Source organism: Nannospalax galili, unplaced genomic scaffold (assembly GCF_000622305.1).
Source record: "Nannospalax galili isolate Female #2095 unplaced genomic scaffold, S.galili_v1.0 scaffold530, whole genome shotgun sequence".
In the NCBI taxonomy this organism is placed as follows: Eukaryota; Metazoa; Chordata; class Mammalia; order Rodentia; family Spalacidae; genus Nannospalax; species Nannospalax galili.
The window spans coordinates 945,030-971,847 of NW_008328331.1; the positions used below are offsets into that span (position 1 = coordinate 945,030).

General features: G+C 39.4%; 1 protein-coding gene across 3 annotated transcripts in view; it reads left to right on the plus strand.

Moving 5' to 3' along the window:
* Positions 1–26,818, plus strand: part of Ulk2 (unc-51 like autophagy activating kinase 2) — a 112,641-nt gene that overhangs the window by 33,193 nt on the left and 52,630 nt on the right. For all 3 annotated transcript variants that reach the window (XM_017795870.2, XM_017795826.2, XM_017795835.2), the window contains exons 8-14: positions 1,216–1,317; positions 2,310–2,368; positions 4,807–4,889; positions 7,338–7,385; positions 7,875–7,963; positions 18,668–18,839; positions 24,433–24,493. In XM_017795870.2, the coding sequence (XP_017651359.1) occupies positions 1,216–1,317; positions 2,310–2,368; positions 4,807–4,889; positions 7,338–7,385; positions 7,875–7,963; positions 18,668–18,839; positions 24,433–24,493 (614 nt within the window). The remainder of the gene's footprint in view (positions 1–1,215; positions 1,318–2,309; positions 2,369–4,806; positions 4,890–7,337; positions 7,386–7,874; positions 7,964–18,667; positions 18,840–24,432; positions 24,494–26,818) is intronic.

Sequence of the window (26,818 nt, forward strand, 5' to 3'; positions counted from 1 at the left end):
AGAAAAAGCAATATTTGATGAGAGATGACAAAATGATTATAACAAAATTGCAGAGAAATGCTTTTGTGTGTGGGGGGTGTTGTAAGGGTTAAGTCTGAAGTTTGTAAACCCTTAGCCTCCCAAGCACTAAGATTATAAGCATGTACTTCTATACCAAGACGGTTTGCTTTTTTGAAAATATTTTATTTATTATTTTTATGTGTATGAATGTATTGCCTGCATGTAGGTAAGTGCACCTGTGTCGTGCAATGCCCGTGGAAGACAGAAGAGGCCATTGGATCCCCTGGAACTGGAGTTACAGTTGTTAGCTGCCCTGTGGATGCTGGGATTCGAACCTGGATCTTCTGCAAGAACAATCAGTATTCTTAACTGCTGAGCCATCTCTCCAGCCCCTGTCTTTGCTCTTAAGATAGGTTTTATTGTTGTTTTATCTTTTGTTTGTTTTTTGTTTTTGTTTTGAGACACAGTCTCCCTATAGCTCCAGCTGGCCTGTAACTCACTATGTAGACCATGCTGGCCTGGATCGCACGGAAATCTGCCTGTCTCTGCTTCCAGTGTGCTGGGATTAAAGATGTACACCACCAAGCCCGGCTGGCTTTTTAGATAGCTTTTATTTATATTGTGGTTTCCTATTAGAGGTTTTCAAATTATTGAAAAACATATGGGATAATATATCAAACAACTATGTACCTGCCATCCATATTCAGCAAAAACATTTTACTATGTTTGCCTTGATCTTTTTTCAGAAAGAATTTCCGACAATCCATGTCCTTATGTGTCTTTTCCTGATTGCACTATGCTCTTTTTTTTTCTCATGTCCCTGAGGGAATCTCTGTCCTGTAGTTGGCATATATTTTCTTTATTTAATACTCTTACTATACTTGTATCTGTTATAATATGTAGAAATATTTATCCTTTTCATGAAATGTTATTTACTGGTAAATCTCTTGCAATAATATAATTCCTTTTTTTAAAGGCAGGGCCTCACTATGTAACTCTAGCTGGCCTAGAATTTAGTATGTAGACCAGGCTGGGCTTAAAGGCTTGTGTCACCACATCTGACAAAATAATGTAATTCTAAGTTCATTGCAGTACCCTTTGATTAGAGTAATATCATACTATTTTGAAACATTATTAGGTAGGCATATGATCATTATCAGTGAATTAATGTATACACATTAACATAATGCATGTCTCTTGAAATTTTGTAAACAGGCTCCTGAGGTTATTATGTCTCAACATTATGATGCTAAGGCAGATTTGTGGAGCATAGGAACTGTGATCTATCAATGCCTAGTTGGAAAACCACCTTTTCAGGTAGTCTAACTTTTTATTATGTCCTCCTTTTTGGGATCTTCTAACCTTTAATTTGTAAAATAAGGGATACTAGTTGGGTGTGATGGCATATGCCATCTCTGTGAGTTCTGCCTGGTCTACACAGTGAGTTCCAGGCCAGCTGGGGCTACTGGGACACCCTGTCTCAAAAAGACTAAAATAAATAAATAAGAGATACTTTGAAAGCAGTGTTTTTGGCTCCTTTTTATTTTGTTACAGACAAAAACTGCTGTGCTGAGCCAGGACATCTTTTGCTTCTCCCTTTTATTTGCCTGCCCTTTGTAGTTAGACTGGGTGTGAAGTCTGGTAGATGTTTTCAAGACTCCTGAAAGCAGGGTCAGGGCTAGCAGCTGCTAAGAAGTGGATATAATGGTGACAGAAAACCTGGAAGCCTGGTTTTGGGGTCCTGGAATTCAAGTGAGGTGGGGACTATTCTGGTAAATCTCTGGAAATTCATTTCTAACTCTATTCCTGGCACTTCTGGGTGAGAGGAAGGTAATTATTGAAGCTTTGGGTCTTTATTCCTCATCTCCTTTGCCTGTCAAGAGGCTGATTTTTAGAGGATAATATGACAACTTCTCTTGAATTTATAGTGTCATGTTATAATTTATTAGTTATAAACATTTTTTAAACCTGAAAACTGGAACAAAGTGAAAATATCTGTCCAACATGATATAAAAAGAAATCTATAACATGGCCAGGCTAGTCGCTTTTCATTTCCAAGTGTGGTTTGTACAGAGACATTTTCACTCATCCTGCAGCTCTTCCTAGAAGAGTACTTGGGAAACTGGCTCTTGGCAATATGCTTTTTCTTGTCCCTTGAATGTTATAATGTAAAACATACCCAGATTATACACAGTAATAATGTTCTGTTAGGGAGCCATGTTCTCTAGTAGGAGTTTTAATGAGTATTAATTTTGAAAGTTTTGCTCCCTTCTCTTTTAGAAAATTGACTTTTTCTTTCTCCTTAATAGGCCAATAGTCCTCAAGACCTAAGGATGTTTTATGAAAAAAACAGGAGCCTAATGCCTAGGTATGTGTTTATATTATATTTAGATTTCTTTCTTTCTTTCTTTCTTTTTTTTTTTTTTTTTTTTTTTTTTTTTTTTTTTTTTTGTCTTTTGAGGACGGGCTCTGTTGGTAGCCCCTGCTGTGCTGAAACCCAGTGTGTGGCCGAGGCTGCCCTAAAACCCAAAAAGCCCCCCCTGCCTCTGCCTCCCAAGTGCTGGGACTAAAGGCATGCGCCATCTCGCCCAGCACAACCAGTGTTCTTAACCACTGACCCATCTCTCCAGCCCCTATTTTATAATTTTTTATTATGAGTGTATTGCCTATATGTATGTAAGTGCACCTATGTTGTGCAATGCCCGCAGAGGTCAGAGAGGGCACCAGATTCCCCTGGAACTGAAGTTACAGATGGTTATTAGCTACTTTGTGGGTGCTGGGAATTCAACGCAGGTCCTCTGCAAAAGCAGCCAGTGCTCTTAACTGCAGAGCCCTCTCTCCAGCCCCTGTTAATGAGTCTTTTTCATTTTATAGAAATGTAATAGAAAATTAAAAAGTTCCTAACACATCAGAAGTACTTGGGTAGTACCACTTCTTTTTTTGTGTATAAAATGCAAATTTGCAGGGCAAGGTGGCACATGCCTTTAGTCCCAGCACTCGGGAGGGAGGCAGAGGCAGGTGAATCTCTGAGTTCAAGGCCAGCCTGGTCTACATAGCAAGTTCCAGGGCAGCTGGGGCTACAGGGAGACCCTGTCTCAAAAAAAACCAAAAAAAAAAAAAAAAAGAAAGAAAAGAAAAGAAAAAAAGCAAATTCAAAGCCAGGTGTGGTAGAGGCAGGCTTTGTGAGATTGAGGCTAGCCTGTTCTACATAGTGAGTTCCAGGCCTGTTGTGGCTACAGGGAGACCTTGTCTCAACCCCCTCCATACCAAAAAAGTAAATTTTAAGAAAAAAATCACCATATCACCAAAATTATGTGTATTGTTTGTGTAGAGGCAAACAATAAAGTTTTGTAAAGTATAAGTTCTACCTAGGCTGTGTCCTCTGTAGGAATAAACAAGAGTTTGTTAAGTCCAAATTTTTTTTTTGTGGAAGTTCTTTATGCATTCTGAGTGTGTGTCTCTCTGTGTGTGTACACGTATAGCTTAAGATAATTGCATTTTTTTTTCTTTTGAGATAGGCCCCAGCTGACCTGGAACTCACTATGTAGACCAGGCTGGCCTCAATCTCACAAAGCCTGCCTCTGCCTCCCAAATGCTGGGATTAAAGGCGGGCACCACCATGCCAGGCAAGATAATTGCATTTTTAAAATATTTGAGATGGATTCTTGCTATGCAGCTCAGGCTAACCTTGAACTTCAAGTCCCAGTTCCAGAGTGCCAGTATTACAGGCATGGATTGTCCTATCTGGTTTGTTTTTTATACTATACTATATTTATAACTTTGATAGCAGTATATAGAATGCTATACATCCTTTTTAATGGCTACATAGAGTCCTATAATTATCCATTTTATGTAATCATACTCCTTTTTTTGTTTTTGTTACTACAAATGGACTTTAGTGAAGATGTGTGTGCAGGGGGTAATACACCATTGTACATTTTTTTTTAGAATAGGCTGCTAGAAATGGAATTGTTGGACAGACACATGTGCTCTCCACATAGGTTTTCCTGTTGAATACATCAGTGTAAGAGAATATTCCTTTCCCCACATTTTTCTAGCATGTGATGCTAAATCTGCCAGATTTAATGTCTCATAAAGAAGACCAATTAGCTATTTTAATTTATATTATTCTCTTCACTAATGAAGTTGAATCATTTTTATTTGCTCTAATATCTTTTTTTTTTTTTTTTTGGTCTTTTTGAGACAGGGTCTCCCTGTAGCCCCAGCTGTCCTGGAACTCACTATGTAGACCAGGCTGGCCTTGAACTCTCAGAGATCCAACTGCCTCTGCTTCCCGAGTGCTAGGACTACAGGTGTGTGCCACCATGTCCAGCTTGCTCTAATATTTTTTAATAGTTTTTATTCTATGGCTTGTATATTCCTGTTCCTTATTTTTTCAGTTGATTTGTCATTTTTATATTGGGTTTTGGAAATTGTATTCCTTATAATTTGTATTTAATTAAGCTTTGCTCTTTTCTAGATGTAATTGGAGGAGACTCTTTCCTATAGTGAATTTTATAGCAATTATTAATACAAGTTGTTGTTAAAGCTCATGCTGTCTGTGCCCATGAAGTGCTTTATTTTAGCAGATACTTGCAATAACAGTATTCAGCACACAGAGGGGTCTGTTCAAGTTGCCAGTGATTATTGAAGGTTCTTGTAGTGTTCTTTTTTCTCATTTGAAAGTATGAGGCTTTATCAGGTCTTTTAAAATACATATAATATTTGTGAAATTGGACATTTTCATTTACCATAATGAAGGCAAAAATAACCTAGTTAAATACAAACTAACATTTTTTCCTTCAGTATTCCCAGAGAAACATCACCTTACTTGGCTAATCTCCTTTTGGGTTTGCTTCAGAGAAATCAAAAAGATAGAATGGATTTTGGTAAGTAATAATTTTGAATTTTACATGCTTTCTAATTTTATGCATTCTGAAAAGATATATAAAATTACAAGGTAGTATAGAGATTTCAAAGAAAAATAAAAGTCAATTTCATTTTTGTTTGTTTTATTTTCTTTGACTATTTTTATAAATATTTATCGAGTGCTTATCATGTTCCAGGAATGTGCAGTAGGATAAATCTTTGTCATATAGTATATAGTCTAGTGGGGAGAGACATAAGAAAATAATTATAAATTGTAATTCTGTGTTTTGTTAGAAGATGCAAGGTAGTGTGGGAAAGTACAAACAAGAAAAGAAGTACGGACCTGAAAAAAAAATTGGGGGGACTTTTTTGAGACAGGGTCTTATTATATCCCCAGCTGGCATGGAATTGGCCTGGAATTTGCTATGTAGACCAGGCTGGCCTTGAACACCCAGAGATATGCTTGTCTCTGCCTCCTAGGTGCTGGGATTAAAGTTTTGTGCCACTACACCCAGGAGAACTACCTTATTTAAAATTTCAGGTGATAAGCAGGGCATGGAGGCAGAGACAGGCAGATCTCTGGGAAATCAAGGCCAACCTGGCCAGGGGCTACAGGGAGACCTGTCTTAGGAAACTAAAATAACAAACAAATAAATCAAAAGGTAGTTTGTTGACAATTAAACAAAGACTTGTTGACCTGAAATGAAGGGGAGCTGTGTGGCTGTCTGTGTGAGGAGCACTTCATGCAGGAATAACCAATGGGAAGGCTTCAGCTAGGAGCATGAATGGGAGCTGGACATCCATTGAAGAGGCCCCTTGAAGAGAGTCTGATGGAAGGCTTTAGAAGGTTTTGAACAGGGGAAAATTGATCTAGTGTTTTAGAAAGAACCAGTCTAGCTATTTCTTTAGAGTATGTATGAAGGGAAAGTCAGAAGTTGGGAGATTAATCAAGAGAATATTGGTTACTCAGCCAAGAGCAAAGTGTAGCTTAAGTTGAGGTAATAGCAGTGAAGGTGGTAAGAAGTAATCAGATTCTGGATTTTTCTGGAGGTAAAGGCTGTAGTGTTTACTTTTGGTTTGGTATGAGACATACTTAAGGAAGATTCCATAAGTTGGCCTGTACAACTGAAAGGATGGAGCTGGAAGTTACAGAGATGATAGAAGTGGTTGTGGGGACCAAAAGAGGAGTTTTGATCAGACATGCTATATTTATGATAATCACTGGATATCTAAGTGCAGGTATCAGAGAGTACTTGAATTTCAGGAGAGAGCTAGGCTGGGGATAAATTTAGAAGATGTCAGCCAATGGGAATATTTATTAAGCAGGCTATTTTCTAATTATCAATTAAATTTCTTTGTCAATTTCTTTTTTTAGACAGAGTCCCCTGCATCACAAGTGCTAGGACTAAATGCATGCACTACCATGCCAGCTCCTTTATTGATTTCTTTAAAATTATTAGTTCTTTTGTTTTTGTTTTTGTTTTTGTCTTTTTGAGACAGGGTCTCCCTGTAGCTCCAGCTGTCCTGGAACTCATTATGTAGACCAGGCTGGCCTTGAACTCGCAGAGATCCACCTGCCTCTGCCTCCCAAGTGCTGGGATTAAAGGCGTGCACCACCACTCCCAGCTAGTTATTTTCTTAATGGTTGCTAAAGGATTATGATAGGTATCTTTAAAAAATTATTTTAAAATCTGTATATGTGTGTAGGAGGGGGGAGTGTTATGGGTATGAGTACAATGCTGGAGTTAGAGGTTGATGTGAGCTGCCTGACATGGGTGCTGGGAATTGAACTCCGGTCCACTTGAAACACAGTGCACATTCTTAACCACCGAACCATCTTTCCAGCCCCTATCACAGCCTACTTCATATAAATGCTAGCTGAATTTTAGTAAATATAGAAACTTTGTTTTCTGATATAACTCCACTCATTCCTCTGTAATGTGCTATGCTTGTTACATTTTTGATATAATGCAGTGTTGGAACTATTGTGTTATATAATCTTATGTCTCTTTTTTTGGTTTATTTTATTTTATATGTATGAGTGTTATGCCTGCATGTATATAACTGCAACCTTGTCTTGCAATGCTTGAGGAGAACAGAAAAGGGTGTCAGATCCCCTGAAACTGGAGTTATGGACTGCTGTTAGCCATCATGTGGGTGCTGGGATTTGAACCCAGGTCTTTTGCAAGAGTAGGCAGTGCTCTTAACCACTGAGCCATCTCTCCAGCCCATAATGTTATGTCTTTTATAGACATTAAGGGAAGGAGGAAAAAAATCTGTATGAAGTCTTACATTAACTTATACATTTATCACTTCTGATATTATTATTCTTGTGAATTGAAGTTATTGTTTCATATCATTTTTTTGTTCCAACATAATTTTTTTTCTCTCTGCCTCCTTAAGGTATTTTGGTTAGCTTATCTACTAGTAAGTGTTTTTAAAGATTGCATTCTCATTTTTTATTACAGAAGCATTTTTTAACCATCCCTTTCTTGAACAAGCTCCAGTTAAAAAATGTGAGTACTGATTTTTACATTTTTTAACTTATAGAGTTTAATGCAAGCTGAAGTAAAAATAAATAGTATTTTGTACCACAAAATTAATTTTAAAAAATTTAAATTTTATTTTTTGTGTATGAGTGTTTTTCCTGCGTGTATGTAGGTACATCATGTGTATACGATGCCCGTGGAGGCCAGAGAAGGTGTCAAATCCCCTAAAACTGGAGTTACAGATGATTGTTAGCCACCATGTGGATGCTTGGAACTGAACCTGGGTCCTCTGGAAGAGCAGCCAGTGCTCTTAACTACTGAGCTATCTTTATAGCCCACAAAATTCATTTTTTACTGTGCTAGTCACATTTTTTATTTGATTCATGGAAGTGCTACTGAAAAGGTGAATGCAAACTTTTGGTTAACACAAAGATGTAGTAGTTTTGACATCTTGTTTTATTAAACAGATCTCATAATCCATTGCAGTCTGATATAGCGCTCTGTTTTCTTCCTCAGCTTGCCCAGTTCCAGTGCCTGTGCATGCTGGCTCTGTCCCAGGAAGCTCCTGTGGCAGCTCTCCATCTTGTCGCTTTGCCTCGCCACCAGTAAGTTTTGGTTTTGTTAAAATTGATTTCAGAGTTAGAGCTATTTTATTTGTTCATAGCTGGAGCCCACAAATAAGCAGCAAATGTTCTTTTACTAGGTAGCCTTTGCCAGTGCAGCTGAGGTTTAGGAAAAAGAACCTTAGAGTTGGGTCAAGTGGACCTGTCTTTGACCCTCTGCTCTTACTTAGCTGTGTAATTTGAGCAAGAAATGGCATATATTTAGGCCATTTTTTTCTGAACAGTAAGTACAATACTACCACCTTTTTGTGCCTTGTGGGACTTAGTGATACATGTAAAGAAAGAATGCTCATTACAACCAGATAAGCAATAAATTGCCACTTTATTGCTATAAATGTTTAAACTACATGTGAAATCAAGTAGTGAAGGACTGTCCTCAGAGCTGGATGTTTCTAGCTTAGATTCTCTTAGATTTTCTTCATTGTGATTATTGGCTCTTTAAAGTTGTGTCCACTCAAACCTCTTAGGTGTTTTGAAGCTTCCAAACCATATCCTCCATGGCTGTGTTCTCCCAAGTTTAAGTGCTTCTTCCTGATCCCTTAAGGGTTTCTGATTCTGTGGTAATTTTTTCTTCCTAGTCTAGTCTTCCAAGGTTTTACATAGTTCTCTTCTGCACTAGTTTGCTAAACTAAAACTTCCCAGATATCTCTATTGCAACCTTAAGATTTTGAAGATTTTTATTTTTATTTTTTTTGAGACAGGGTCTCCCTGTAGCCCTAGCTGACCTGGATTCACTATGGAGACCAGGCTGGCCTCAAACTCACAATCTACCTGCCTCTGCCTCCTGAGTGCTGGGATTAAAGGTGTGCGCCACCACGCCCGGCAAGATTTTGAAGATTTTTATTGCTGAAGACCCTAGAATCTCTTGTGTCAGCTGTTGTCATTTCCAGATAAGTCAGGAAGACATGAATTTCTTCAATTCTTCTGACATAAAGGTAGGGATGCATAGTATAGGAGGCAACTCTGTAATTAGCCAGTTGAGGCAGCTTAGAAATTTAAAAGGTGGCTTGGGAGCTCCTATAGTCCTTATTTGACATATTAATTAGGATGAGTGCCTTAATCTCTCTGAGCTTGTTGCTTCATATGTTAAGTCACTACAGCTTACCTTGTTAAAGGATAACAGAACATAGGAAGCCCTTATGTCTTACACAGTAAATTTGCAGACCATGAGAACTACTACTATTGTTTCAAGAAACCTAAAAACCATAGCTAATGCTGAGTATTGCCTGCATGTATATAAGTGCACCTTGTTGTGAAATGCCTGTGGAGATCAGAAGAGGGTGTCAAATTCCCTGGAACTGGAGTTAGGGACTGTTAGTTCCCTTGTGGCTGCTGGGAATTGAACCTGGGTCCTCTGCAAAGAGCAACCAGTGCTCTTAGCCACTGAGCCATCTCTCCAGCCCCAAAAGATGAGTCTTAAAACTAATAAAAATGGGCTGAGGAGATGACTCAGTGGGTGCAGTGCTTTCTATGCAAGCATAAAGACTGAGTTTAGATCCCCCACATGGGGGTAAAGGACAGAAATAGGTAGACCACCCCCCCCCAGCCCCAGGACTCACTGACCAGTCAAGTCTCACCAAAACGGTGAGCTCTATGTTCAAACCCTGTTTCAAAAAATAAGGTGAAGATGCCAGGCATGGTGACACACACCTTTAATCCCAGCACTCAGGAGGTAGAGGCAGGCAGATCTCTGTGAATTCAAGGACAACCTGGTCTATATAGCGAGTTCCAGGATAGCCTAGGCTACAGGGAGACCCTGTCTCAAAAAGACCAAAAATAATGAAATGAAATGAAAGAAATAAATGAAATAAATATAAGAAATATAAGAAAATATAAAGTTAAAACTTCCATATGCACATGTACAGACATTTATACAAACACACAGCAAAAAGAAACAGCAAAAAACAAACAAAATAAATAATATGACATAAATAAAATAAAAAATATAAAATAAAATAAAAGTGAAAAATGATAGAGGAAGTCACCTTAAGTCAACCTCTGGCCTCCATATGTACATGTACAAACATTCATACAAAGTGCACCTGTACACACATTCATACAAACACAGCAAAAATAAAACAGCAAAAGCAAACTACCACCACCAACAGAATCCCCTACCTTTCTTGCCACAACCCTGTAAATCTAAACCAAACAGAAAAAGCAGATATGTTAATAAGGCTTACGTTATATTTCTGTGAATTTGAAAAATTAAGAGATGAGAAAAAAACTGCGTTTTCCTGTTACAGCCTGGAATATTTGAAGGAAAAAATCCCCAGAGGCAGGCATGGTGGCACATGCCTGTAGTCCCAGCACTTGGGAGGCAGAGGCAGGCAGATCTCTGTGAGTTCAAGGCCAGCCTGGTCTATATAGTGAGTTGCAGGACAGCTGGGGCTACAGAGAGACCTTGTCTCAAAAAGACCAAAAAAAAAAGAAAAGAGAAGAAATTCTCCACACTTTTAAAGTTTCAACACTGCTCTAAAGTCCAAAGTCTTCTAAGACTCAAGGAAGTCTCTTAACTGTGAGACCCTGTAAAATGAAACAAAACCTCAAAAATATCATGGCCAGGTAAATACTGCCATTTCAAAAAGGAGGAACAAGAAGATAGCAAAGAAATTTTGAACCAAAGCAAGACTAAAACCCATCAGGACAAACACCAAACCCTATAGCTCCATCTCTTTCATCTAGGGTATATGATAGTATCATCTGTGTTCTATCACAGCTTTACCTTCAAAGATTCACTCACCATCTATTCAGGAGTAGTAGTAGTACAGGGCAGTAGTACTACTCAGGAGTAGTAGTAGTACAGGGAAGCTGACCCTGCTATATATTATGTTGCCTCAGCAGCTTTCTGGACCCTTGGTACAAACCTCTGTTACTCCATCACTCTTGTATCTTTCATTCCTGCAAAAAGCAGTACCAGGTGGAGAAGGCCAACTTCAGTCTAGCCTACCCTTCTTGTACTTCAGCTGTAGTGGTACAAGTGTGTCACTGAGTGTTTGCCTGGATGAACCTGGGAAGACATTCACCTAGGAGGTCTTCCTGGAGCTGGATGCTCTGGAGGCTCTTTGTTCAGGTACTCTCTTTCTAAATAAGTTTTTCAAGATGGATTTATATTGTTATACCGTGTAGCTTTCTACCGGTAGGATTTTGCCCTCAAGTCACCCTTCTAATTTTCGAAGTTCAGATTGTGTAGTTTCTCTTTTATATGCTAATTTCTTTAATAATTACAACTTGTTTTGGTGTCCCACCTTTGACCCCAGCCCCAGCTCTTTGTTTGCACCTTTAAATTTCCTCATACTTCTTCCCTTGACAAACCATATAGTTCAACTTTTTCTGCTCTATTTGCTTTGAATTCTCACTAAAACCCTCAGTAGACACTGTAAAAATAGCCATGCCACAGCCTGAATGCTTTGTTGTCTTGAAATTTCCTCTGCCAAACAAATTTGTCCATTGCCTTTTAATTCAGCCTCAATTTTGCAGGATAAAGGCAGGGCACACTCAGATTTTTTGCCAAAATATAACATAAATGGCCTTTGACGCAGTTCCTGGTAGAGTCCTTTTTCCCTCTGAGACTACATGACTACAGTCTTTTTTGTCTGTACATCTGTTGGCGTTCTGGTCTTCTAAACACACATATTTTGCTTTCATTACTCTGGACTTCTCTTGCCTACATCTCCAAACTCTTCTACATTCTCCTAGAAACTAGTCAGAAGGCCCAAGAACCACATGATCAGGTTTATCACAGCAACAACCTGACTTTTTGGTATCAATTTTCTGTATTTTTTTTTCCTCATTGCTATGCCCAAAATACCTGACAAAAGGCAACTTACAGTTGAAAGGATTTATTTTGGCTTGTGAGTTAAGGGTACAGCCCATCACAGCAGGGAAGGCATGGTGGCAAAAATGAGAACAGTATGTTGTGTTGGCATTTAAGAAAAGGGCTGAGGCAAAGCTCGGTTGACCTATAACCTTCAGTGGTCACCTCTCAGTGATCCTCTAGGCCATACCTCTTAAAGGTTCCACAACCTCACTCAACAGTGCCTAATTGGTTGGGGACTACTGAGGCATGCTGGCCTCAGTCCTGGCCCTGCTGCTTGCTTACAGGTCATTTGGGCAGGTCAGTTGAGAGGTGAGACAGGTTTCCTCATCTGGAAGTAGGCCCAGTTAACCTTTACATTTAGGACCATGGTAGTAGTAAGTGGAAAGGGCCCAGCCATAGTTAATAAGGAATTATAGCTAGATTATTATGAAGTATTTATTGACACAATGCAATAATGTGATATATAACATGTAAAGTTTATGGGAGAGAAAAGAACAACCAGAAAAATCTAATTGTGGGGAGAACAAGAATAAAGGCACTTGTGAGGTAGTAGATTGAAATCAGAAAAAGACAGAAGCTGAGAGTGGAAATGTTGATGGGAAGTAGGCTTCTACTGGTGAAGTCCGTTGGAGCGTTGTGCTGGATGAAGAATGTTGACTGGTGAGAATCAAACAAGACCTAGGTTCTGACTGTCTAGAGAGAGCAGTAGAGAGTACAGGAGTGGGCAGAGCCTTGGGGAGTGCAGGAGTGGAAAAGTGGGAAGGAGAGAGGAGACATGCTTAAATGCTAGAAACTGTTGGGAAATTTTTTAGGAGGAAGCCTTTACTAGAAGTTAGTACTTGAAGTAAAACTGAAAAGAAAACAAGAGAGAAAAAGAAAGCATGTGTTCTAGCTTGTTTCTTCATTGCTGTTACAAAACACTTTGACCAAAACCAACTTGGGGAGGTTTATTCAGCTTACATCTTCCGGGTCACAGTTCATCAGGGAGTCCACGGTAGGAACTCAGGGCAGGAACCTGGAGGCAGGAAGTGGGTCCAGCTCAGGTTATAGAGGAATGCTATTTACTGGCTTGCTCCCCTGGCCCCTGCTCAGCCTGCTTTCTTATATAACATAGGCCCACCTGCCCAGAGGTGGCACCACCCACAGTGGGCGGGGCCCTCCCACATCACTCAGCAATCAAGATGATGCCCCACAGACATGGCCACAGGCCAGTCCTATGGAGACAATTCCCCAATTGAGGCTCCCTCAACCCAGGTGTGTCAAGTTGACAAAAAGCTATCCAGCGCAGCATGTTTGTGTATAATTTCTAGATAATGAGATTAGAAAATGAGATAGTTTGATAGACCTATGTAATCTACCAAAAGCAAGATGGTTTCATCCCACCATCCCCTTGCGTTCTTGACCTAGTGTAGTCTCATATTGATAGTTGATGTACATAGGCCTATACTATGACACGCCTCTTTTTTGCATTCTCATATAAATTTCCACGTCTTTATTTCAGAAGAGTCTTTGAAAGGCAAAATCACAACCCCAGTCAGTACAAAAATAGCCAAATTGCTTTTACAATAATGACTGTAGACTCTTGAAAATCTAATTCATAACACTTTTTTGAATACCTGCATTGTGTGAGGTTTATGCTAATAAAAAAGATGACTAAGTCCCTGACATTAACTGGCTTTTAATTATTAGTATTTTTACTATTTTATTTATTTATTTTTATTGTATGTGTATGAGTGTATTGTCTTCATGTGTGTAAGTGCACCCATATCATGCAATGCCCACAGAAGTCAGAAGAGGGCATTGGATTCCCTGGAACTGGAGTATGGATGATTGTTATTTGCCATGTCAGTGCTGGGGAATCAAACCCAGGTCCTCTGCAAGAACAGTCAGTACTCTTAACTGCTGAGCCATCTCTCCAGCCCCAGGGCTTTTAATTATGTGGACAACAGGTAGCTAATTCAGTTACTATCAGGGGTGTGTGTGTGTGTGTGTGTGTCTGTCTGTCTGTCTGTCTGTCTCATTACCTATGGGAACATGGATGAGAGCCATCAAAATTAGACCAAAAACTAAGAAGACTGTTCAGAAGAGGAGATTCTTTGAGTTAAGTTTTGAAGAAAGAGCAAGAATTACTAAGAAAATGATATTGTAGGTAGAGGAACCCCATACATAAAGTTTTACAAGTATAATTCACTGAAGGAACTCTAGCTCTCTATAGCCACTTGCATTTTAAGTTTGTTAGAATTAAGTGAAATGAGGGCTAGGATGATAGCTCAGTTGGTAAAGTGCTTGATGATCTATGTTCAATCCTTAGACTCCATGTGAAAAAAAAACAAAACCTTAAAACCCCACAAAAACACAGGGCACTGTGTTTCACTTATAATCCCAACACTGAGTAGAGACAGGCAAATTCCTTTGACTCACTGGCCAGTTAATCTAGCATAATTGTCAAGCCCATGTCTCAAAAAAATGGACAGCACCAGAGGACCGACACCCAAGGTTGACTTCTGTCCTACACACACACACACACACACACACACACACACACACACACACGAATTTGACACCCAAGGTTGACTTCTGTCCTACACACACACACACACACACACGCACACACACACACACTTTAGTGAAATATAAAATGGTGAGCTGGGCATGGTGATGTGCAACTGTAATCTCAACACACCAGAAATTACTTGAGTCTAGGAGTGTGAGACCAGGATGGGCAACATAGGGAGACCCTATCTTAAAAATTAAAGAGAACTTGGGAGCTGAAACAGGAGATCACAAGTTCAAGACTTGTTTGGGATACAGACTGAATTCAAGGCTGGCTTGAGCAACGTAGTGAGACCTGACTCAAAAGGTAAAAAGAGGTCTAGAGATAGAGCTCAGTGTTAGAGTGCTTGCCTAACATATGTTGAAGCCCTAAGTTCAGTCCCCAGCATTCCCTCCCTGGCCTTCACTACACATAAGAAATAAACAAATACATAAGCAAATTAAATAAAGAATGTTGAGCAGTAAAACTGGGCATGGTGGTGCACACCTTTGATCTGAACATTGGGAGGCAGAGGCAGGTGAATCTCTGAGGTCTTGGGGCTAGCCTGGTCTGCAGAGCAAGTTCTAGGCCAGCTGGGGCTACAGGGAGACCCTGTCTCAAAACAAAACAAATAGAAGAATGCTGAGTAGTGAAAACAGAACAGGACAAAGGCTCAGGCTATCTGGAGAGGGCAGTGGAGAGTTCCAGCAAGAGTGGAGAGGCCAGAGGGATAGCCTTAGTAGCTAGAGATAGCAAATGGCTACTGTCTTATCCAGCTTAGATATAGAGATTATAGAGAGGTCAAGACCACTCCAATTAGTTCTGTCTGGATGTATGTGCATTGGCAATGTGAGGGAAGAATAAAGGGGATAAGAGGTAGGCAGAGGTTGTATCTTGACAGGAGTTGGATGCTCAACATAGGAATATAAACTGTACTCTTAAAGTGAGTCGTTTTAAGTAAAGGAGTGTTATGATTGATCTGTTTAGCTAGATTGTTCCAAAACAGATTGGATGACTAGGTTGAAGAGAGACATATAAAGGGTAGAGGGAAAACGTAAACTTGAGAATATTGCAGCTCTTACTATTATCATTTTTATTTGGAGAATGAGGGCTTGAAATAAGGCAGCAGTAGGAAAGGGGGAAAGAAGGGACTAGCCAAAAGAAAGGTAGAATTTACAGGTCCTGGTGGTTGTTGAAATTTGCGACTTACAGGGAGGAAGGAGACCTTGCTGATGAGTGCTTGACAAAGTTGCTCAGTGAGTGAACATGGAACAGTGCTTGAGAGTCACTATTGCATAGGCATGGAGGTGTCACCTGGGCCAGTGAACACAGTTTTGGGGAGGGTGAGGTCTAGAGCTCATTGAAGAGACTATACAGGAAAGAATAATTTCATGTTATAAATAGTAGTTGAAGGCAGGGGAAGGGGAGAGTAGTCATTAGGCTACAGAGGTATCCCAGGAAATTCTATATTCTTCTCTTCTTTAAGAGGCAAACGAGAAAAAGTACCCACAAAAGAGATTAAGGACAAGAGGAAAAATAGAGCAGAGTAGTTGAATGAAGGGGAAGAGTATCTGAAGTACATTTGTGAATGGAGGAAGTATTGTATTGATAAGCTTAATGAAGGCAATTTTATTGAGGGTTGAAAATAGCTTATAGCGATAAAGGAATATGTAATAGGTGACGAATTTGAGTCAGCAAAGATGTCAGGAACATTGTTAAGATGTGAGAGGAGTGCTGGGTGCAGCCTAGTGTAGAGCACTTGGCTTACTCATGTGAGTCCCTCAGTTCTATTCCTAGCACTGCAAAAACAAACGAATGGATAAAGAGGAGGTAGTAATCAGAGGGTTTGGGGAATTTGAAATAAGAAAATGAAGCATGTTTATATACAGAAAGGGATGAAACGAGAATGAAGGGAGAGAGTGAAAATGTCAGGAGCTGATCTGTGCCAAGAGGGGGAAAGGAGAATGAAATGCAGAGCGGGCCAGACAGCTGTGCTTTGAATAGAAGAGAAACATCACTTGAAACAAGAAAGGAGGACCAGGGTGGTTGTAGATGCAGGTGCTTTTGGGTAGCAGGAAAAGAAATTAGAACATTCCTGTCTAAACCACTGCCAAGAAATTATAGCATAAGGTACTTAGAAGCACATCTCAATTTGACTACATTTTAGTTCTGTGATCTTAGGCAAATTACCTAACCTGAGCTTTTATTTATTTAGTTGTAAAATGGAATTCAGATTGTGACTGGAATTAGAGCTGAATAATGCCTAGTCCATAGTTGATGCTTAGTAATGTTAGTCATCTTCCCTTCTTTTTCTTACCTCCAGATAGAGACTTCAAAAAGGTGATAAGATATTTCTTTTTTTGGTCTTTTTTGAAACAGTCTCCTTGTAGTTGCAGCTGGCCTGGAACTTGCTATGTATACCTGGCTGACCTTGAACTCACAGAGCTCCACCTGCCTCTGCCTCCCTGAGCCCTGGGACTAAAGGTGTGAGCCACCATGCCCAGCATTGTGATAAGGGAAATTTTCATTATGTATGTGAGGTATACAAAAAAAGTCATGGAAACTGGACTTGATGACTCGTGCCTTTAATCTCAGCACTTGGGAGTCAGAGTCAGAGATAGAGATCAGCCTGGTCTACATAGTGAGTTCCAGGCCAGCTGCAGGGATGAGAACTCAGGTTTGATTCCCAACACCTACAGAAAAAGCCAGGCATGCTTATAATCAATAGATAGTGAGCCTAGCCTAATCAGTAATCTCCAGGTCTCACTGAGAGACCTTGTTTCAAAAAACAAAATGAGAGAGCTGGAGTGATGGCTCAGTGGTTAAGAGAACATACTGCCCTTCCAGAGGCCTGACTTCAGTTCCCAGCACCCCTATCCGGCAGCTCATAACTGCCTGTAACTCCAGCTCCTGGGTCCAATGCCTTCTTTTGCTCCAAGGGCACCCACGCACTTCCAGCATACACAAATACACATACACATAAATTAAAATAAATCTTAAAAAAAAAAACAAGACAGAACCAGGCATGGTGGTACTCCCAGCACTCAGGAGGCAGAGGCAGGCAGATCTTTGTGAGTTCGAGGCCAGCCTGGTCTATACAGTGAGCTCCAGGCCAGCTGGGGCTACAGGGAGACCCTGTCTCATAAAAAAGCAAGACAGGTGGTCTGAGGAACACCTTTGGGTTCACAGACATGTCCACTTGCATTCCCCCAGATACCTGTGCATGCATGCCTGAAAGTGCACACATACACAGACACATACAAAAGTCATATGGTGCTTAGAGATTGGTTTCATTGCAAGTGATGCTTAAAGCATTAGTAGGAGTGAATTATCATTTTAAGGCGGGGGTTTAAAGAACATGATGTAATGTTTCTGCTTTTCTAAAACAGCAGAGATTAAACAAGATCATAAAGACTTAACATAGCTGGTGTTTGGGTGCCTACCTTTAATCCTAGCACTTGGGAGGCAGAGGCAGGTGGATCTCTGAGTTCCAGGCCACCCTGGTCTACATAGTGAGTTCCAGGCCAGCTGGGGCTATAGGAAGATCCTGTCTCAAAATTAAAGAAATAAACAAATAAATAAAAGAAATATGAAGACAACACAAGAAGTTATAAAATTGATTGTTTTAGAATCATTGTATAATCAAAGCATTCCAGTAGAGTTAGCACCTACTGAACTTGGCAAATGCCAAAAGATACACATCTGGTTATGCCTAAGTATTTGTTTAAATATAATTATATACATTTCTTCCCTTCTTTATCTCTTACAAACCACCTCCTTTCCCCCTTTAACAAAAGGAACACATCCACACTTGTAAGGTTTGCCAAATCTTTATGTGAGTGTAGATAAACTTGTAGTCTGACAGTTACCCATAGTTATTTGCCTGTTTTATGTAATACAATCTCTTGCTTTCCTGTGTATGGTTTTTTCAGTATGTTTAGCACTTTTTAATGTACAGAATGGAATTAATTTGAAGTCTCTGAACATTTTTATGTTTAATCATTAACAGTTATTGAGTGTCTACTTTGCAAGGCCATGAGCTGGGATTAGAGAGGTTGCAAAGATTAAAAGTTGACCTTTTCAAAAGCTTTGGGGGACTTAGACATGTACATGTGATAAGTAATAAATATTAAAAAATAATTTTTGGATAACAGTTCAGAAGACTTAATGCAAACACTTTTAAATTGTGCTTTTCCAAAAGGTTTTCCAAAGAGATTTTTTTTTGTGAAATCTTGGACTGAAGTCTATGCCCACTATTATAAAAGAAATACTCTGTAGGCTCTTCTTAGTTGGCTTTGATAGGACAGCTTTAATTTTATGTTGTTAATTTTAGTCCCTTCCAGATATGCAGCATATTCAGGAAGAAAACATATCCTCCCCACCATTGGGTCCTCCCAACTATCTACAAGTGTCCAAAGATTCTGCCAGTAATAGTAGCAAGAACTCTTCTTGTGACACGGATGACTTTGTTTTGGTTCCACACAACATCTCGTCAGACCACTCATGTGAGAATATTTTTTACTTATACACATTTTATTTTTTTAATTTACTAAATTAGTATTTTTAAACCTTTATATCATAACTTGTTGTTTAGGGTACTTTTACAAGTGGGCATTTTATTTTGTTGTTTTGAATTCTCAGAATTACCTACTTTCTAAAATACACTTAGTCATCTTTAATGTATATGACAATATACTAGGTGTGGTGGTTCATGCCTTTAATCCCAGCACTTGGGAGGCAAAGGCAGATCTTTGTAAGTTTAAGGTTAGCCTAGTTTACATAGTGAGTTCTAGGCCAACTGGGGCTACATAGTAAAGTTTGGTCTTTAAAAAAAGTACTTTTGAATTTTGAAAATAATGAAAACTTTTAAGGAAATGAGCTCAAGTTCTAAGCATAAAGAGAGAAACCAGTAGAATAAGCAAATTTAACTTCAAGGAAGAAGTAAAGGAAAGAGCACATTTGAGAAAAAACAGTGAAGAGTACCAGGATATTCATTGAAAAAAGACATTAGGCAGAACTGATTTCAAAGGAAAAACCATGATGTGATTGTGAAAGAATTAGGATAAGATGAACTAGAGATTTGGTTACTTTAGTAATTGAGTCCCATTGGTACTGTGTGTAGAAGACTGTATCAGAAGGTCTGTGTAGTTCTTGTCAACTCTTTTTTGGTCTATTTTGAGACAAGGTCTCCCTGTAGCCCCAGCTGGCCTGGAACTAGCTACGTAGACCAGGCTGGCCTCGAACTCAGAGATCTGCCTGCCTCTGCCTCCCAAGTGCTGGGATTATAGGCCTGCACCACCACACTCAGCCCTAGTGCTCATCCTATTGGTGCTTAACTCATTTGTCAAAGTTACTCACAAACTTTAATTCTTAAAAGGTGTTTTTTGGGGGGGGGTTGGGGGTTTGGCTCAGTAGTGGAGCACTTGCCTAGCAAGCACAAGGCCCTGGGCTCAGTCCTCAGCTCAAAAAAAAAAAAAAGACAAAGTTTTTTTTTGTTTGTTTGTTTGTTTTGGTTCTCTTTTTGAGACGGTCTCTCTGTAGCCCTGGCTGGCCTGGAACTCACTTTACAGACCAGGCTGGCCTTGAACTCATAGAGATCTGCCTGCCTTTAGTGTTAGTACTAAAGTCATGCGCCACCACACTCCACAATAAACTAATTTTTAAAAATTAAAAAAAAAAAAGGGCCAGGCATGGTGGCACACACCTTTAATCCCAGCACTCAGGAGGCAGAGGCAGGTGGATCTCTGTGAGTTCAAGGCCAGCCTGGTCTACATAGTAAGTTCCAGGACAGCTGGGGCTACAGGGAGACTCTGTCTCAAAAAGACCAAAGAAATAAAAAATTAAAAAATAAAATCTTAACTGACTTTATTTTCTACTACTGAAGTAGATAATACTTTATTCTATAAAATAGAGTATGTGTTCCATGAACTGAGTCATGGATGTTGGTTTCTAGTTAGAAAAGGGTTGAAGAAAGCAGACACAAAAAGCAAGGAGCCAATTGATCATTTAAAAGTTACTTTCCTTATAAGGCTTGTATAGGGAGACAGAATAGTGGAAAAATAACTGATTCCTTAACTTCAGGTTACTTCCTGTAGCCTTGTCTTTTTTTCTCTTATTCTTTTATTGTTTGTTGGTGATTTTGGCTTGGTTTGGTTTTTTTGTTGAAAGATAAGGCAAAGGGAACTTCATTATAATGTCAATTGATAATGGACTGCTTGAGAAATTTAGCTGTTATCTATTATTATATACCTCCTGATTTCTTGAAAGATCACATAAAAAGTTTAGTTTCAGATTGCTGCTGTGGAATGTCAGCTTAAGTGACTCCATTTTGATTTTTAGTTGAGCCCTTCTCCACAGGTTAGTCTAAGACAATGGCTTCCTATAATTTTTTAGCACTCTTCTGCTAGGGTTTTTATTTATTTGTTGAGTTTTTTTTTTCTTTCAGGAGGATCTACCCCCTTGAGATCGTTTTTATTTCAAGGTGTAATATTCTGTTTTGGCATATGTTCATAAAAGGATACAGAATTTGGCCCCCTATGGGTGGTGCACGCCTTTATTCCTAGCACTTGGGAGGCAGAGTCAGCAGGATCTCTGAGAAACTGAGACCAGCCTGGACTACAAGGCCAGCTGTGACTACAGAGAGACCCTGTCTCAGAAAGGTGGGGGGGGGGCTATGAATTTAAAAAGTGTTTGAAAGCTGTGTCTTACCTCAGTGTTTATAATGGGTGGTGTATATGGTTGAGGCATTTTCTTAGACTAGTTCCTTTTTGAAGGTCTGATATAGTCTTCTGCCTAAAGAATATAATCCTGGTGGCATTTTAGGGAATCAAGTGGGGTACAATGTTTGCAGTTCTTAAGAGTTAGTATAAAATTTCACTTAATAACTTCCCTTCTCCAACCTTTTTTAGGCATTGAACTGTTTAATTCTTTTTTAGGGTTTTTTTTTTTTCGGTCTTTTTGAGACAGGGTCTCCCTGTAGCCCCAGCTGCCCTGGAACTCACTATGTAGACCAGGCTGGCCTTGAACTCGCAGAGATCTGCCTGCCTCAGCCTCCCGAGTGCTGGGATTAAAGGCGTGCGCCACCACACCCGGCCTGAACCGTTTAATTCTTAGGGGCATCCTATAGTACAGAGACAAATTTGACTGTCTCAAGTGTAAATATTCAGTCTTCAGTTATAGTTAGGGATGAGCATTGCCTGTCTACATTCAATTGGAGAAAGAATATAAAATTTTAACTGCTTTTTATCTTTGTCTTTTTGAGACAGGGACTCCCTGTAGCCCCAGCTGGCCTTGAACTCAGAGAGATATGCTTGCCTCTGCCTCCTGAATGCTAGGATTAAAGGCATGCACCACCATGCCCGGCTCTTATTTTTGTTTTTTTTTTTTAAATAAATTTTTATTTTTGGCCTTTTTGAAACAGGGTCTCCCTGTAGCCCCAGCTGTCCTGGAACTCACTATGTAGACCAGGGTGGCCTTGAACTCACAGAGATCTGCCTGTCTCTGCCTCCCAAGTGCTGGAACTAAAGTCGTGCATCACCACGCCCAGCCTTTATAAAAATAAATTTTATTGTGTATACTTAAGGCATAGTATATGAGAAAGGTATATCTGGTAAAATGGTTATTATAATGAAACAAATACACATCCATCTTCTCCCAATAGCTCATACTTTTCTCTGTGACATAAGCAACTATAGTCTCATTTAACAAAAATTCTGAATACAGCATGCCGTCATTTACTCTAACTTAGAAAGTAGTAGTATATTCATTTATTTATGTATATGTACATGTGGAGGTCAGAAGACAACTTGGAGGCAGTCAGTTTTCTCCTTCCACCTTGTAGGTCCTAGGAACTGAACTCAGATCATCAAGGTGTGTCCATAAGTACCCTTCTTACCTGATGAGTCAATCCACCAGCCCACATTTATTTCTAAGTTAAGATCCTATTTCTTTAGGTCAAGTAGATGGTAAAGAACCTAATCTTATATATCAGCTTTCTGGTTTTCTTTTCTTCTTCCCTCCCTCCCTCCTTCCTTCCTTCTTTCTTCTCCTCTCCTTTCTTCTCCCCTCCCCTCCCCCTCCTCCCCTCCCCCTTTCCTCTCCCCTCCCCTGTCCTCTGCAGGCAGGGGCTCCCATATGATTGTTCTACCCCAGCTTTCCCAGGTGCTAGAATTACAAATATATGCCACTAAGACCAGCCCTAGCTTCCACTTTTTTGTGGTGGTAGATTTTTCTGTTCTGCAAGTAGACTCCTGTCTTATTCTGCTACTCTTTGTTCCACTACCTTGATGTAGTTTCCTTTGTAGTTTAGTTTCCTTATTTTAGTGATTGATTTTTTTTTAATTTCTAGAATGTTAAGTTCATGAGAGCAGTGCCTGAGATATACCAAATAAATACATCCCTCAGTTATCTCTTAGGATCATTCAGAATATTTGTAGCTTTTCTTTCTGAGCATAAGTTAGCAATATAGTTTAGTTTAAATTTAAAAATCTATGTTAAAAGCTAGGTGTGGTGGCACACACCTTTAATCCCAGCACTCCAGAGCCAGAGACAGGCGAGGCTCTGTGTATTCAAGGCCAGCCTAGTCTACATAGTGAATTCCAGGTCAGCTGAGGCTACAGGGAGACCTGGTCTCAAAAAGACCAAAAAAAATTTGTTTAAATATTTAAAAGTATATGTAAATTTATTGTACTTTTATTTTAGAGATAGGATAATATGATATAGTGGGTTTAACAATGACACAGAATGAAAGGCTCCTGAGTTCTGAACTGTGTGGCGCTCCCATGTACAGAAGACAGAGGAGAAGGTGAAATTGGCCTGTGCCATCTGCTACTGTATTCAAAAGACCTCAGCTTCTACAATATCTTCTTCAAAACCCACTTAAAACCTGAGAGAGTTTCATACAGGAGGATGGGGCACTCCAACATTAGATTGAGCTACATTTTATTACACAATCAGTTGTGGTGTAATATAATGTTTATATTCAATGCAAAATTGTACAATGAAAGTCACAGAGCAGTAGCATGAATCTGTTTCAGAAAGCCAAGACTGGAGAGATGGCTCAGAGTTAAGAGCACTGGTCTTACAGAGGACCAGGATTCAGTTCCCAGCACCCACATGCTGTCTAACAACCACCTATAACTCCAGTTTCAGGGGATCTGATACCTTCTTCTGGCCTCTGTGGCCACTGCACACATGTGGTACACTTACTTACATGTAGGCAAGACACTCATACACATGAAATAAATAAATGTTCTTTTTTTAAAAAATATTTTTATTATTTTATTTTATGTGTAGGAATGTATTGTCTGCATGTGTGTGACTGTACCCCTATCGTGCAGTGCCTCGGAGGTCAGAAGAGGGCTTCGGATTCCCCTGGAACTGGAGTTAAGGACAGTTCTTAGCCACTACATGGGTGCTGGGAATTGAACCCGGGTCCTCTGCAAGAGCACTCACTGCTCTTAACTGCTGAGCAATCTCTCTAGCCCCCATAAATAAATGTTCTAAAAAGCCAAAATATAAGAGCAAGCTCAGCATGGTGTTGTATACCTGTAAGGTATACCTGTAAAGGGTAGGGAAGGAGATACTGAGCTGTAAGATTCCTTGAGCCCATGAGTTTCAAACTAACCTGGCAGCATAGTGAGACCCATCTCAACAAGCAAGAATCACATACAGCATACAAAACTATACAAACCGGGGAGGGGGGGAATTACAGAATATATGAGAAAAGTGATATTGGAGATATAATACTCAAAATTTTTTGCCAGTGACCTATGAGAAGCAACCTGACAAAAATAATAGCTTGCTTTTTGAACATGATAAATGGTGAAGAAATATATAAACATAGCAACAAATATGGGACTTTAACTCAGAAAAAGATCCTAAGTTTACTTATAGAAGGAATGGGCAGGTCAGTGATACAGCCTGTGCTTTTAGCTAGGTGCAGTTTTCTGTGTTCACTTTTTTCTCATGGATGAAATTGAAGTGTAAGCCAATGGTCAATTCATGTATTCAGATTACTTCTAAATAATCATATTTGAAAAGGTTTACATTTTTTAAACATATGATATGACAGGCTTATGTTTTTCTCCTTCTCCTTAGATGATATGTCAATGGGAACTACTGGCAGACGTGCTTCAAATGAATTCTTGGTGTGTGGAGGGTATGTTTATACATTTTACCAAAACAGTTTTCATGCATTGGGGCTGAGCATGTAGCTCAGTTAGTAGAATGCTTTTCTTGCATGCACAAACCCTATCTTGAATCCCCAGGACCATATAAATTGAGTATTATAGCACTTAGACGATAAAGGAAGAGCAGAAGTTCAAAACTGAATTTATAATTTTTTTCATATCATATTTTTGGGAGTTTATTAAACTTTTGTTCTTGATTTAATTTTTTGTTGTTTCATAATTTATACATATATGCATGCATACCTACAACATTTATACATACTGGTTTTCTTATTTTTTTGTCTTTTTTTTTTTTTGGTCCTTTTGAGACAGGGTCTCCTGTAGCCCCAGGTGGCTTGGAACTCACTGTGTAGACCAGGCTGGCCTTGAACTCACAGAGGTCCACCTACCTCTACCTCCCAGGTGCAGGGATTAAAGGTGTGTGCCACCATGCCTGGCCTTATTTTTTGATCTTTAAATTTAATACTGGAGGTTGTAATGCCTCAAACATGCTACACAGCTCACAGAGATTCGCCTGCTTCTGCCTTCTCAATGCTGGGATTAAAGATATGTCCCACCATGCCCAGCTTGTGGTTTGTTTTCTGTTTTTTTGTTGTGCTTTTCCTCTTTGATCTCCTTTACTTCTTATTGCTCTACGGACTTCCAAAACTGTATTAAAAAAAACAAAAGAGAGTAGGCACCTTTGTCTCATTTTTGATTTTAGAAGAAATGCTTTCTTTTGCTCTTTCTTTGTTTAGTAATGATGTTGGTGTAGATTTGTCATGAATAACCTTTATTATATTGAAATATGTTCCTTCTAATCTTTGTTTCTTCAGGGCTTTCATTTTGAAGGGATGTTGAACTTGTCAGTCTTTTTCTGTGTCTAGTGAGATGATAGTGTAGCTTGTTTTTAAGTATATTTCCTTATATATTATATGTATTCATTTGCATATGTTAAAACCAACCTTGCACCCTGGGATGGAGCCAACTCACCTTGGTATGTGTTCTTCCTAATGTGTTATTTAATTTTTTAAGGTTTTTTTTTCTTTTTGGTCTTTTTGAGTCAGGGTCTCCCTGTAGCCCCAGCTGACCAGATACTGGCTATGTAGACCAGGCTGCCATAAATCTCACAGAGATCCCTGTGTCTCTGCCTCCCCAGTGCTGGGATTAAAGGTGTGTGCTGCCATGTCCGGCAATTTTCTAGTATTTTATTGAGAATTTTATGCCCATGTTCATCAGAGACATTGGTCTATAGTTTTCATTTTTTGTTGTCCTTATCTGGTTTTTAGTATCTGGCTTCATAGAATGAGTTTGGTATATATAGTTTGCTTTTCCTTTCTGTATTGTGGAACAGTTTGAAGGGTCCTGGAATTAGCTTTTTCTTAAAGGTTTGGTAGAATTCAGTGTTGAATTTGTCCAGTCTTGGGTTTTTTTGTGGAGAGACTTTTATACTGCTATAATCTTATTGCTTGTTAAGGATATGTCCAAATTGTTTATATCTTCTTGATTTAATTTTGGCAGTTCATATGTTTCTGGAAAGTTAAGTCATTTCTTCTAGATTTCCCAGGCTTTTTTATATTGAAGTTTTCCATATATTCCCTCATAATTCTCTGGATTTCATTGGAATCTGTTGCAACCTTACCCTTTTCATCTTTAATTTTATCAATTTGGATCTTTTCTTTCTTGTGGTAGTTTTACTAGAGATTTGTCAATCTTTACAAATAACTAACCTTTTGTTTGATTGAGTATAGGTATTGTTTTTTTATTTTCTATTTCATTAATTGCTGCTCTGGTCTTTATTATTTCTTGTTATTATTTCTTTTGAGACAGGGTCTCTCTGTAGCTCCAACTGACTGGAACTCGCCATGTAGACCAGGGAGGCCTCGGACTCACAGTGACCTGCCTGCCTCTGCCTCTGCAGTGCTGGGATTAAAGGCTGGCTTATTCTTGTTTCCCTAAAACATTGAGATATATAATTCAGTTACTTACTTTCGATATGACTCACTTTAAAAAAGAAAAATATTGAGCTGGGTGTGGTGGTGCATACCTTTAATCCCAGTACTCGGGAGGCAGAGGCAGGCAGATCTCTTTGAGTTCGAGGCCAGCCTGGTCTACATAGTGAGTTCCAGGCTAGCTGGGGCTACTGGGAGACCTGTCTCCAAAAAGAAAATTATGAAACCAGAAAGCAAGGTTCTGGTAGCCAGTGAGTTTCTTTCCACCAAGGCAGGACTGCTGGCTTCTGCATGGCTCTCCTCACCCAAGGAGAATCGTTCTCTCTTGGAAAGGACAATCCCACCCACCTCCTTGAGACCATC